A 15,295-nucleotide genomic window follows, 5' to 3' on the forward strand; every position below is an offset into this window, starting at 1 on the left:
GATCAAGAGTATAAAGGAGAATGAAACCACGGACAGAAGGAAAGAAAAAGTGTTCATGTTATCATCGAACAGAAGAAAAATGCTTAATAAAGAGGCAGATTTCATTCTCAGATACAGACACAAAGAAAGAGAACAATGATGAAGAATTAAAAACTTTGTGAGAGCCCATGAAAAAGCTAGTTGATAGGTGGTATCTCTCAGGAAATTAGGAATTACTTATTAAATGAATAGCATGATGAGGTCTCAGCAGGAATGGAAAAGATGTCAAAACTTTACCAAGAGACGTGACCACAAGAGAGAGTTGCTGGTGCAGATGCCATTGAAGATGCAGAGAGAGTATGCATGTCTGAGCTTACAGTTCTGGGAAGTGCTCCAGCAGGAGGAAGCAGAAATGGTGACCAGATCTGCAGGCTTGGAGTCAGATTGGCTGCAGTTGAAAGGCAGCTCCACCACAGGTAGGAGGCTCACTTCTTTCATTTATTAAATGAGGACAATCATGAGATGATGCATCATAGAGCAAAGCAGACCAGAATTCTGAGATTCAAATCTCAGCCCCTCTACTTACTAGATGGCAATCCTGGAAAAGTCACTCAGCCTTTCAACGACTACTATTTTATACTTATACAATGAAGGGTAATAATAACAGCTACTTTGTAGGATTGTCATGAGGAATAAATTGATTCCTAGGTATAAAGCAGTTAGAGCTGACATACAGTAAGTACTAATAAGAATTAGTTCTCAGTATTATTGTCCAGATTGCTAGATAATCTATATACCTTGCTCAGAACAAAAGGTAAGAGACTATAACAAATGGTGAAGATAAAAGAGAGGAAAGATGAGTATGAGGACTATCAGGAAAGGGGAATACCTACAGACTAGAAATCCAGGAAGAAGGGAACACAGTGACGCAAGACAAGGGGACACATCGTCACTAAGAGATGGTCCAGGACTGCAAGTCGGGACACAGTACATAAGGGGTAAATTTTCCTTTGCCAGATAATAAAAGGGGAGAAGAGAATTTTCCAGGAGTTTCTTGTCTGAAGGGAGGCCATCCAGCAGCATTCTAACCCCTTCTGCTCCAAGAGGAAAACAGGGCACAGGTGGAGCCCAGGTGTAAACTGGGTCCAGCCTGGGGAAACTAACTGAGAAGTAGAAAATGAATTAGGGGAGGGAAGGATCTGCAGAAAGAACAAATAATAATAACGCTTTGAGGGTGTGTTTTGGTAATGCCACAGGAAGAACAACTGAAGAAGAAGGCACCTGAGGAGCACTCTGTGAAGACCTTGCAAGCTTAGCAAGAGTCCTGCAGCCTAGAGAGGGGGCAAGGAAGGACCTGATGGTTTCTCCAGCTGAAATAGGCCAGAAAGTCACAAGGATGGGAGAAAAAAGGAGGGAGGTGCTGGAATGAGGTCAAGATGTCCATGGAGGGAGCAAATTCACTTTTCCCTGTCAGGTTCTGCCCCTGAAATTCTATACTTTAGATGCTGTCTGTCCTTCTGGGAAATCAGTTACCAATTTTGAACAAATATTTCCGTCTGCACTAGGCTCAGGATTGGGGCAGCTGATATTGGCTGAAGACAGGAAGAGTATGCTGAGGTCCCAAACTAGAGTCAGGAAAACCCCTTTAGCTAAATCCCACTAATAGAAATCCATTGTTGGCTTCTTTCCTTGAAGGATAAACCATAGACAGGACTCTCAAACTTTAATTTGGTTGGTTCTTAACTTATGAACACATACAGCAGTTTAGAAATACATTGGAATACCAACTCTAAAGTTAGAAGCACTGTTTAACTACTTAGAAATATCAAAAAGATAATTTAAGGAGCCATAACAAGAAGATTTAGAGCTCGAGAAGAGCATAGAACACCAATTTGGTAAATAATGAATTTAGAATTTGGCAGTATTAAACCTCCTGGTGAACTGAAACCTAAACATTTCAGGACCGCACACACACCTCTATTGCGGTACTCCTCGGTTTTTGGACACTAAGGCCTCCAAGACTGGACTGATTGCCACTGCCCTCAGATTTCACCTCTGAAACCGCATGGATGCATGAGCATACCACAACACCAGGACTGAGAAAAGACGAAGTCTGCACTCTCCAGGAGCGGAACACTGAATTCGAACGAGGTAAGACTGTACATATTAAATATTCAAGCGTCCCCAAACTTTTTACACAGGGGGCCAGTTTACTGTCCCTCAGACCTCTGGAGGGCTGCCACATACTGTGCTCCTCTCACTGACCACCACTGAAAGAGGTGCCCCTTCCTGAAGTATGGCGGGGGGCCGGATAAAGGGCCTCAGGGGGCCGCATGAGGCCCACGGGCTGTAGTTTGGGGACGCCTGGTCTACAAACAGATATTTTGGCAGGCAGGATGCAAATTCATGCCAAAGCAGAGGAAAAGGTTATTGCTATAAAGAAAAAAAACACACACACAAGCAAAGGGAAGAAAATGCCAAGCATTGGAAAAGCCAGAGAAGTCTCAAAGAAAAAGGAAGAATCATTCTGGGTGTCTGTGGGTGGGAGTATTGTACAGTCAATGATGGGGAGTGGTCCAAGCAAGGTGTTCAAGTGAGAACAGACACTGGATACGGATGTATGTAGAGGAGCATAAAAAAGCACCTGCGTGACCCTGGCCTGCACAGTTGCAGCTCCTCTCTGGTCCTCTGGCTTTCTGCTATGACTTCATACATCTCATACCGGAGCTGTACTGAGACTGAGAGAAGAGGAGGGCACTCCCTTCCCATGAACCTTGGAGCTTCTGCAAAATGAGGTCACTCCACAGCACAGAGGGTCTGCCTGTGGGAAGACAAGACCCTGTGTGCAATGCCCTCTTATGCCCATTTGCTGACACTCCTACTTCATACACCTGCCTCCTCTTAACCACTGAGCAGGACACATTTCAAGAGATCTGGCCAAAGGAAAGGCAGGGTTGACTGGCTAATGTATTTTGGGGAGTATTGTCCAACTATTTTTGTAACTAGGTTTCCCAGTAAGTTCTATGTCTCTAGGGACATAGAACAAAGTAACCGCTGAGACAGTGGTTCTCAACCAGGACAATTTGCTGCCCAGAAGACATTTGCCAATGTCCAGAGACATTTTAGTTGTCATAATTAGGACGAGGGTGCCGCACATGCCAGGGATGATAGTAAACATCTTACATGACCAGGACAACCTCCCATAACCAAGAATTATCCAACCCCAAATGAAATAGTGCTGAGTTGCAGAAACAAAGTTAAGACCGCAAAGCCGAGGGTTGCTCAAAGAACATTTAAAATAGTCATGCTGCTTTTTACTGAGCTATAGGACTTCCCTTATTTTTCATATTGAAATCTAAACTTTGCTTTGACTGGTATATGTCTGTCCCTTTTACTTGCTCTCAAATTCTGATTCTGCAGTGATGTTTTCATTGCTAAATACAATCTAGAATTAAATCTCCTTTTAACCAGATTTTGTCTGTACTTCCAGGTCTAAGATATTTCTCTAGTTCTTCAAACTAAAAAAAAAGCCTCCCCCTCCTCCTTCTCCATGTGGAAGAAATGAATACATGATATTTTCAAAGTGACTCCACCATGGATGCTAATCTACCACATTCACCTCTAGTTAGCCCAGTCCTGCAAATGCCTCTTGATTCCTGCCTTACTTCCTGTCCTTCCTATAAGAACATGTGCTCCTGCCTTTAGATTAGGACGACCCTGATGTTATTGCACAAATGACAGGCCATGACGCATGCAGCGCTCTTGCCTGTCCTGGAGGGCATCTTTAATTGTCTCTCTAGAGTAGGAGCCCTTTCCCTCTGATATATGAGCCCTGAGTCTAGGAAGTAATGATGCAGAGATCTATCTGTCTTGCTGCTTCCCAAGACCACACTTCCATTTATAAGTACCCCAGGAAATTGCCCTTTACCAACAAACTGAATTTGTTTTCCTCCTTCTTTGGTTTTTCAGCTTTTCCTGGATTTGGAGGCCACTTGGCATATATGGCCCTTTCACTGAACACTCTAGTTGATACCTTTTCTATGTTGCCTGCCCTGTTAGGCCTTGTGATGTCACCACGTGTCTGCAGGGCTCACTATCTGCACTTGTAAGCATCAAAGCAAGCATGAGCAGCATCAGTCCTACCTCTGCATCCCCTTGCCAGGTTTCAATAAACATTTGTTAAAGAAGTATTGAGTGTCAGAAGCAAATAACCTCAATTTTACAGCAAAAGATCTAATATTGATTGACTTTTCCTAAGTTGTTACTCAGCTGAGAAATAACATCAGAGTTAACATAACAACTGGATTTCAACGGATAGGCATACACACTGGATAAGAGGCTACTGAGTTGTTTTTCCTTCAAGGCCCTTCTCCACGGATGATTGATACAGACCGGTCACACAGAGCTTTAGGTTATCCATAGACAAGAGTTCCAAGGAACTTATTTTTTAATACAACTCTATACCCTCAAATTGTTTGAAAAATTATTATCTAGATAATAGCTCTGAAACCAGCTATCAAAAAGATTTCCAGAAAGAACAAAACTCTGTACCAGGGAAGAAGATGGGGACTTCAGAACCCTTGGCAAAGCCAGAACTCCCTGCCTTCCTCTGCAAAGTGGGCAAGTCTGGCTTCCTCCAGGCAAGAAAAATGTGATGGATCCTGCACTTGTGGCTCCACCTAGCCTCAGTGAGTCCTGGAGCAGGTGTATTAACCATTATCTTTTATCTTCTGTATTCTAATGCTTTGAAAATGTGGGGACTTGTTGACTCTGGAAGAACTGCCCCTCCCAGAATTAGCCAATTTCTAAAGATGGTGGACCACTTGTACATAAATTCATTTTTCAAATACAAACCAGCTGACCTAGAGCATACATCATCTCAACCACCTCCTCTAAGAAGCTTTCACATGCTAAGCCACAGTCCACCTCCCGCAGTCACCCCAGGGACAAGTCCTAGACAACTAGGGACAAACCTATCCTGCACAGCCCAATACAGTTATTCAAACCAGAAAACCCTAGGCCTGTTTGCCATGTTTTGCCTGTTCTTTCCAACAGAAACCACAATACAAGCTCTTGCTCATGTTTCCTTCCAGCTGCCCTCTGCCTCCTGACTGACCTGATATTCCTTCATGTGACCCTGTGTGCTGTGCCCCTATTCTTGGAAATGAATACGTGGTATTTTCAAAGGCAGTCCTCTCCTGATCTGTTAGCCTTATTGTACTTCAATATTTCTATTAATACACTATATTTTAAAACAATGGGCTAGGGATGAGGTCAGTCCGGGCATGAAGCAGGATGCTGGGGCCTTAATGCTCTGTTAGGAGCATGGGAATGGGATTTGGTGTCCTCTGCAGAAACCCTTCTCTGATGATAAAGTGCATGTGGGTTGTGCTTAGGACACAAGGAAGGAATTTAAATGAGCACAGCAGGAGGGAAGCGAATCAGAGCACAGCCAGGCATGGGTGTATGGGGTCAACTGAACTGACATAGGGTGGGAAAGAGTGCCACCCACAGATTGGGGTACGACATGATCCCTGTGCTTGGGTCTGGTTCTCCAGGCTCAGGAAGGTGGAAAGAACTCAGGGAGCCCGGGGGTTGGGGGATCTGTTGCTCATCTGAGGTCCCATTTCTCTGAGGGCTGTGCCTGCACCAGAGGGTGAGGTAGGGAGAGTTCTTTGGTTTGGGCATTTTACTTCACTTTCCATTTTGTTCTTTCCTCTTTTGTATCTGTCCCTACTTGTCACATACATTCCTCCCTCTATATTCTATGGCTCCTCATTTTTCTCTTCCTTACATTCCTTTTCCACATTTCCCTTTCACCCTAAAAGATGGCTGCTTTGCCCAAGCAAACTGCCATAGCAGGTGCAAGCCTCAGCTTCCTGTCCAGGCAAATTTGATGCGACCTGCACTGAAGTCTGAGGGTTCCTGACTGTTCATGAGGTCAAAGTCAGCACTGCAATTCAGAAACTAAAGGTGGCTAAACCCTCGTGCTCCCCTGGCCTGACTTCATTCGGCTCTCGTTTTGGGCTCTTGCTGCACCTGCCCCTCCCAGTGGGCAGCTGGTCTCTGAGGCCACAGCCCTGCCTCTGGGTCCTACTTCTGTGGGATTTCTGTAGCTCCTCTCTTCTGTTCTCCCTCTGAGGCGATGTCACCCAGCCCAAGCCAGGGACCCTACTCACCAGCCTCCTGCCTCTCCACAGGGAAATCCTGACACTCAGATTCCTTCCCAAATTCAGCCAAAACCTTCACTCCAAAACCCTTGCCTTCTCCTGAGTTATCTCCTCAGAACCTCTTTCCACACCCAGACCCTACTCTTACTCATTCTTCCCTTTCTCTTTTCAAATTCCCCCAATCCAAAATCTCAAGAGCATCTCTGGCGTCTCCTGTTCTCTGTGCCAGGCATCTCCTGACCGTAAACTTGGCCACTGCTCCCAGCACACTATCATTCAGAGTAACTACTCATTCGCATGCATCCCCACGCCTTCAGCTGTGGCTTTCCTTGTCTCTCAAAGGGACTGCTGCATAAGCCTACTCATGGACCATCTCCCTCCCTACTCCTCCGGCCCTTGCAAAGTGCCAGTGGGAAGCCCTGTGGTGAAAGTCAGTTCTGTTCGGATAGCCTGCAATAATAATGGCAGCAAACATCCAATCGTGGACTGTGCAAGGCCTTCTCCTAAAGTGCTTTCATGCTTGTTTAGTGCTTACAAGGACCCATGTGACAGCTGAGCAGATGGGAACAGAGAAGTCATGTGATGAGTGCACTTGGGAAACTAGGGCCAGGCCCTCATCTCTGCGCTGCTGTCACCATCCACAGGAGCCCAGAGGGTGCCTTGGCACTCAGAGTCCTCCTGGAAATCACTCCAAACTAAACATCCGAGGTCACCACTGAGGAGCACGTCCTATGGTGATGTCATCAGAACATGCAGGAGGTAGTCTCCTTTCTGCCCTTGTAGTGAGATTGTCACAGGTGACTGTGTACTGCTTGCTAAGTTAAGGACAACAATATCTGAGGCAAAAGTCCATCTTCTGTGTGCTTTAATGCTACCTGGACAAGAGTGTTTAAGGGGCATCAGCCACAGTGAACGCTCATGGAAAGAAAGGGATGGAGAGGGGGAGGAAGGAGTCCCACTACAAGTTTTCTAGTCCATCTCAACACCTCCGTGTCACACACAGAGAAATGGGTTCAGATGTTGCTGACTCCCAGGTATGGATGTCCAAGATTCTGAAAAATCTAATTATTATTATCATCTATGTCATGATCGATCCTTTATTCTTTATTTCAACATTATAGACATACACATCATTATATGTTTGCTTGTTATAGGTTTATGGTTATAGGAGAATAAACACTTTACAGATTATTTTATTTTATTTTACTTACTTATTTTTGAGACAGGGTCTTGCTCTCTCATGCAGGCTGGAGTGTAGTGGCACAATCATGGCTCACTGCAGCCTCAACCTCCTGGACACAAGTGATCCTCCCACCTCCAAACTAGCTAGTACTACAGATTTACCCCACCATGCCTGGATTTAATTTTTACAAATCATTTTTTAAATGTTTTGTAGGGATGAGGTCTCACTATGGTGCCCAGGCTGGTCTCAAACTCCTGGTTTCAAGTGATCCTCCCACTTCATCTTCTCAAGGTGTTAGAATTATAGGTGTGAGCCATCACATCTGGCCACAAATTATTTTTTAAATTTTATTAAGTTTGATGTTTCTGTGAATAACCCACAAGCCATTGCTTATTTGAAATAGTCCTATAGTTCATATCCACTAACAATTCATGCTTAACCCATGTATCACATTACTGGAACTGAAACTCAGAAGTGGGCAGAGATTTTCCAGCGTGTAGAATGCACCAGCTAGAGAAAACCTATCCCCATGTGCTTCATCCTGCTGGCTTTTGCAGCAAATTTTTATAAACATAAATCAGACATAAATCACCAAGCAATCAGGAATGGGTTATAAAACTTTATGTAGACATTCATAAAGGCTGGAGAGCATGAAATATTTTTGTTTTGATGATACTTATTAAAAGTGGGCAGAGTATATACCGAGAATAGTTTCCAGTAGGTGCATCTGACCAGTGGTTGACTTAAAACAGCAAGCAACTGTGAGCTTGACCATTGCAGCAGTGCCTACCTCTAAAAATGGATACTCACCCGCTACTGTGTCATCTCAATCCTGAGCAACAGCTATTTTCTCCATAAATTAAAAGTATTTAAAATTTACATATGACTATTTACCAAATCTCTGCTTGAGAATCCTAACCGTAAAAATACTGAATACATGAACATAAGAGATTTATCAACATAAATGAATTATTCTACATAAGAATGACAGGTTAAACAAGTTGATATTTATTTAGGCAACTTTATTTTTTAAATGTTATACTAGGATGTAACGATGCTCACACAAATTAATAACAAAATCATTAAGATTCCAAAAAGTACCTGAAGAAAAGACATGAAGGGAATTAAATCCAGGAAGAAATAAAGGATCAATGAGCACAGGAAAGAAGTCTTTAGTCTTTCATAATCCAAATGAAAAGGAACCGTAACAACCGTCTCTTACTCTCTTAAATTGATGATCTTTTTCAAAAGAATAGTGTTTGGTAGGATAAAATGGGAACTCTGATTCACTGTGGATGAGGGACATATTGGTATAGCCTTTTCATAAGGCATTTTGTGCGTAAAGAGGACATTTGGTGTCCTGTCATCATCTCGACTCTTCAATCTTATTGTCACCCTTACCAATGTCACTACAATGAGCGCTTTTCTCTTCCTGGGAAGAGAAAAGCAAAACGCTTCCCTTACAGGGAGAACACTAGACTTTGTGTTGGGGAGCTGCTGTGTCTTTCACTTACTAACCACAGTATTTTATCTCCTAAGAGCCTTCATCTCCTATTTTATGCCAGCAGGTAATTGGAACACACTTACCTCTAAGGCACCTCTGGTCATAACCCTGCATCATGCTATTGATTTCATAGTAAATATTTAAGCAAAAAGAGAGTTTCAACGCACCTATTTTTGATGTGCTGAGGAGAACCAACACATTTGAAGCTGCCATCTACCATTATGGCCAGTCTCGTGCAAAGAGCCTCGCACTCCTCCATGCTGCGAGGAAGGGAAAGAGACATAAATGAGCCATTTCCTGGAAAGGGGAGGCTTGAGTCAAACTTTTCAAAGCAAAAAGGAGACAAGATACCATTAGGGCAAATTACTTAATTTTTTATACAGAAATCTCATGTTAACCAAATAAAATGCTTTTAAAACCCATAAGGTTTTATTTAGACAGCCAATTATACAATTAACAAAAATTAATATTTTCTTACATCAGGAAGATCAGCTATAAAATACGTAGGAGAGAAGCTTTTAGCAATAGTACAAAAATAAAAAACGAGAATAATCTTTACAAAGCAATGGTAACGTTTTATGAAAAGAAACAAGAAAGCTTTACTAATAGGCACAAATGAAATCTTGAATCAATGGAAGAAGGCATGGAACAAAAGAACAGATATTATGAAAATGGAAAAACTGTTATGATACAAAAATTAACGTGACATAAAATAATATTAATATGTTAGTGTAAATATCAAATGCTATCTTAAGTATAAATATAAAATATAAGTTAATTATATGTAAAATATAAATTCTATTTTAATATAGTGTATAATATAAAATACATTACTATAACATTTTAATGTGTAATTATAAATTATATTTTGACATTTCAATTCAAAATATGTTACAAAATTGGTAATTTATATATTAATGAAAATATAATATAGATATAGTACAATCCAATTAAAATTTTACGTTTATCACTCCCATAAGAAAATTTAAAAATAATTATAATGTATAATTTTAAAATTACTTAGTGAAAGAAAGAAAAATAATGAAAGAAGACTTGCTCCAGAAAACATGAAAATTTTCTATATAACTAAAATAATTCCAATTTGGTAATACACCATAGAATTACAAGGCAGATGTCACTAGAACAAGATAAGAGAGCCCCAAACAAGATGTAACTATCTTACACATGTAATGATTTGAATATGGGAACGTACTTTCTAAGCTGAAAAGCAATGGAAGAAACTATGAAGGGGTTTGTACTAGTTGTATCTGAACACAGCAAACTAACATTTTAAAAATTCCAACCAGTTGTGATGGCTCACACCTATAATCCCAGTATTTTGAGAAGCCAAGGTCAGCAGATCACCTGTGGTTGGGAGTTCAAGACCAGCCTGGCCAACATGGTGAAACCTCATCTCTACTGAAAGTACAAAAATTAGCTGGGTGTGTTGGTGGGCGCCTGTAATTCTGGCTACTCAGGAGGCTGAGGGAGGAGAATCGCTTGAACCCAGGAGGCAGAGGTTGCAGTGAGCTAAGATCATGCCACTGCACTCCAGCCTGGGTGATGAGAGTGAGACTCTGTTTAAAAAAAAAAAAAAATCTAAGTAGACTTACTGGGTAGAGGTTCATATATCTACTACTATAAAGAACTCATATATGTTAGTTTAAAACAAAATAATAAAAATATAATAGATAAAAAGGGGTAAGTAACATGTAGAGACCAAAGAACTGCTCATGGCTAATAAGTATACCAACAAATTATAAAATATAAACCATTAAATCAATTGATTTTAAAACTATTTTCTTGCTGGAAAAGTGTTCATGTGAGCTTTTGTTTATGGTAGAGAAAAATGAGGTGGTTGTTTTTTTCCAGTCCTCACTTCAAAAAACAATGAGTTCTCAGGTCAAACAGATACCCAGAAAGTCAAGGCCATTTTCTCAGTAATTCTAAATGTGTCATCTTATATATTGCTGGTGGGAGTAAAAATTGGCATAACTTTTTGAACACCAATTTGGCAATAATTTCTTTCCTAAGAACTTACCCTAGAAAACACTGAAAATATAAATGCATGGAACAACTTATTTACAATAGTAAATATCTGGAAACAAGTCAATGTTCCACAGTAGGAGAATATATCACTCATATAAGTGAGCGTTCATCTATGTGTTAGCTATTAAAATGAAGTTCACCAAAGTCAATTAATCACATGGAGAAAAGTTCATAATATAGCAATGGTAAAATGACAATGCGTATTAGGAGGATTGTACAGGTATGTGAAAAAAACTTCCTAGGAAAAAAACACACAAAAAGTATGACTGTCAATATCTCAACAGTGCAACTAATGATGGATTTTCTTTAGTTCCTTTACCATCTTGCATTATCCAAATCCTCTACAGGAAGCATGTATTATTTATATTATCGGAGAACAGTCATAAAGTAGTTTTCTAGATGGATTAATGGGCATTCAAATCAAGATGCTTCTCAGCCTTCCATGCACCTCAATGTGGAGATGCAACAAATTCAGGTCAATGGAATGTACAATTTATGGATCATGTTGAAATACAGCAAGTCACTTGACCTTGAGCTGGGATGTAGACATAGTGCTGATGAGTGAACATCAACCATGATGATTGTGATGGTGGCATGGTAGAACGAACCCAAGGACTTGGTTGGTCTGATGATGTACAGCCCACTGACATGAATTAAGCAAGAAAAAATATATCTTGTCTGTGTCACTGTAAATGGATGTTTCTTTGTTATAGTTGCTTAGCATGAAGTCCAAGAAATACATGTCATAAATTTTCCAAATATGCCTTATATATTTTCCTGTAGAAACATGCATTTCTTTAATTAATTTCAATTTAAAAGTAATTATCTTATGGGTACACTGTAGGTACTCTAATTAAATAGGCAGAATATGAAGTCACTTATACATTAGTTTCTTAAACATAGTTCAGACAAGTGAAGGTCTGATACGGTTTGTGTTTGTGTCCCTACCCAAATCTCATGTGGAATTGTGATCACTCATGTTGGAAAAGGGGACTGGTGGGAGGTAAATGGATCATGGTGGAAGATTTCCCCCTTGCTGTTCTCATTATAGTGAGTTCTCACGAGATCTATTTTTTTTTAAACGTGTGTAGCCCTTCCCCTCTCACTCTCTTCCTCCTGCTCTGGCCATGTAAGACATGCCAGCTGCCACTTTGCCTTCTGCCATCATTGTAAATTTCCTGAGGCCTCCCCAGCCATACTTTGTGTACAGGCTATGGAACTGTGAGCCAATTAAACTTTTTTTATAGTAGTGTGAGAACAAACTAATACAGAAAGTTGATGTATTGCAATAAAGATACCTGAAAATGTGGAAGCAGCTTTGGAACTGGATAATGAGTGGAGGTCAGAACCGTTTGGAGGGCTTAGAAGAAGACAGGAAAATGAGGGAAAGTTTGGAACTTCCTAGAGATTGTCAAATTGTTGTGAACAAAATGCTAATAGTGATATGGACAATAAGTCCAGGCTGAGGAGATCTCAGATAGAGAGGAGAAACTTACTGGTAACTGGAGCAAAGTTCACTTTTGTTAGGCATGATCAAAGAGATGCCCTGAAATTAAAATTCATATTTAAAAGGTAAACAGAGCATAGAAGTTTGGAAACTTTGCAGCCTGATGATGTGGTAGAAAAAAAAAAAAAAAACACATTTTCTGAGGAGGAATGGCTGCAGAAATTTGCATAAATAAAGAAGAGCTGAATGCTAATAGCCAAGACAATAGGAAAAATGCCTCAAAGGCATTTCAGAGACCTCTAGGCAGCCCCTCCCATCACAGGTCTGGAAGTCTAGTAGGGAAGAATGATTTTGTGGGCTAGACCCAGGGCCCCACTGTCCTACATAATCTCAGGACACTGCTCACTGTGTTGCAGCTGCTCCAGCTCCAGCCATGGCTAAATGGCCCCAGATAGATCCCAGGTCACTGCTCAAAGGGTGCAAGCAGTAAACCTTGGTGGCTTCCACATGGCAGTAAGCCTGCAGGTGCACAGAAGGCAAGAGTTGAGGTTTAGAAGCCTTCACCTGGATTTCAGAGGATGTATGGAAACACCTGGATGTCCAAACAGAAGTCTGCTGCAGGGGCATGGCCCTCATGGAGAACCTCAACTAGGGCAGTGTAGATGGAAAATGTAGGGTTGGAGCACCCACACAGAGTCCCCATTGGGGCACTGCCTAGGGGAACCCTGAGAAGAGGGCTACCATCGTCCAAACCTCAGAATGGTACATCTACCGACAGTTTGCACTGCAGTCCTGGAAAAGTCACAGGCACTCAATGCCAGCCCTTGAGAGCAGCCATGGGAGCTGAGCCCTGCAGAACCACAGGGGCAGAGCTGCCCAAGGGCTTGCAATCCACCCCTTGCATCAGTGGGGCCTGAAAGTGAGATATGGAATCAAAAGAGACTATTTTGGAGCTTTAAAATTTAATGACTACCCTGCTGGGTTTTGGACTCATTTGGTTGGGGCTTGTAGCCTATCTCTTTTGGCTGATTTCTCCTTTTTGGTTCAGGTGTATTTGCCCAATGTCTGTACTCTCACTGTATCTTGGAAGTAACTAACTTGTTTTTTTTATTTTACAGGCTCATGCAGAAGGGCCTTGCCTTTTCTCACATGAAACTTTGGACTAAGTTTCAATCTAAGTAGTTCAGAATTCTCATGAGATTGGGTTGTTAAGAAGTGTTTACCCTTCTCCAGCCAGGTAAGATGTGCCAGCTTCATAAAATAAACATAAAATTTCCTGTATGGGTGATTAATCTAAGTAGTTCATAAATATGGCTAGGCAATGCAGAGATTTCAGGAGTTATACTGGACTTTTGAGAAGGAATGATTGTGTTTTGCAATGTGAAAAAGACATGAGATATCGGAGAAGCCAGGTACAAAATAATACGATTTGGATTTGAGTCCTCACCCAAACATGTCAAATTGTAACTCCCAATGTTGGAGGAAGGGTGTGGTTGGAGGTGATTAGATCATGGGCAGGTTTTCCTGTTGCTGTTCTCGTGATCATGAGTGAAGTCACACGAGATCTGGTTAAGAAGTGTACAGCACCTTCCCCTTGACATGCTTTACCCTTCTCCAGCCATGTAAGATGTGCCAGCTTCAAAGAATAAACACAACATTTTCTGTATCACTGGTTAATCTAAGTAGTACAGATATATGGCTAGGCAATGCAGAGATTTCAAGAGTTATATTGGAATTCATGATGTTGGATGTGCAAGAAAAAGTAGTGTTGGTCATTCTTGATTATACTGGTTTCAACTTCTCTTAGTAAGAAAAGTAGTATACAAGGTTCTTCTCCTCAGTTCCTTGCTCCATGCTCATGCTATAACAAGACTCTCTGGGGCAAGGAACCAAAAGAAGCAATGATAAAGGAACTCTAAGTTAAGAGGAAAATCTCCAATACAGAGACTTCTTTTCAACTAAAGGCCACTATTTTAGAATCACAGAATAAATCATAAGCTTCCCCACTCTTCATTAACAGTGAGTAATTTTGATGTTTGTATTCCATGAATATGGACAGACTTATGGAAATGAATAGATAGATGGATAGATAGATAGATAGATAGATAGATAGAGAAACTAAATGAATAGGAAGATATAAAAGAGAAATTGCAGTGATATGCAGTCTTCCTGAGAACAATCTACGATAATTATATGAGAAATAAATGACTGTCAAGTAGAAACAGAGATACAAGAAACATAGGAGACATTATATAAAAAATAGCAAAATGGCCAAAGTTACTGTAGGCATATTAATAATTACATGAAATGTGGAATGGTTTAAACACCTCACACAAAAGGCAGACATTGTCAGACTGGGAAAAACACAATATCCAACTATACACAATCTACAGGAAACACTGCTTCTCTTCAAAGACACAAATTATTTGAAAGTAAAAGAATATTAAAAGATATACCATATTAACAGTATCCAAAAGACAGAGCCAATGGCTATCTTAAAAAACAAAGCAGACTTTGAGATATACTACTAGACCCCAAAAAAGACATTTCATAATAAGAAAGTCAAAATATTAGTATGACCGCAATTAAGAATGCATATTCACCTAACTACACAGACTCCAAGGACATGAATCAAAATGTGACAGAATTTAAAGAAGGAAAAGAAAAATGTAACAATTATACTTGAAGATTTCAACATCTTATTTTCAGTAATTGATAAAATAACCAGGAAAAATTCCGTAAGAATATAGAACACTTAAGCAACACTGACAAACTAACTTGCTGTATATACAATATTCCATCCCACTACTATAGAATACTTATGACTTTGCAAGGCCAGTTCTCTAAGATAGACCACATGTTAAGCCTGGAGTAGAAAACCGTAGCCCATTGGCTAAATCCAGCCTATTAGCATTATGTGGGGTGTTGGAGGCGACGAATAAAAGTTTTATTGGAATACAACC

The 15,295-nt window shown here is 40.7% G+C and overlaps 1 protein-coding gene across 1 annotated transcript in view; it reads right to left on the reverse strand.

Moving 5' to 3' along the window:
• ABCA13 (ATP binding cassette subfamily A member 13) overlaps positions 1–15,295 on the reverse strand; it is a 427,963-nt gene that overhangs the window by 26,037 nt on the left and 386,631 nt on the right. Inside the window, exon 59 of the mRNA XM_074379707.1 lies at positions 9,004–9,096. Within this exon, the coding sequence (XP_074235808.1) occupies positions 9,004–9,096 (93 nt within the window). The remainder of the gene's footprint in view (positions 1–9,003; positions 9,097–15,295) is intronic.

The sequence above is a fragment of the Saimiri boliviensis genome, chromosome 10 (assembly GCF_048565385.1).
Source record: "Saimiri boliviensis isolate mSaiBol1 chromosome 10, mSaiBol1.pri, whole genome shotgun sequence".
Taxonomy (NCBI): Eukaryota; Metazoa; Chordata; class Mammalia; order Primates; family Cebidae; genus Saimiri; species Saimiri boliviensis.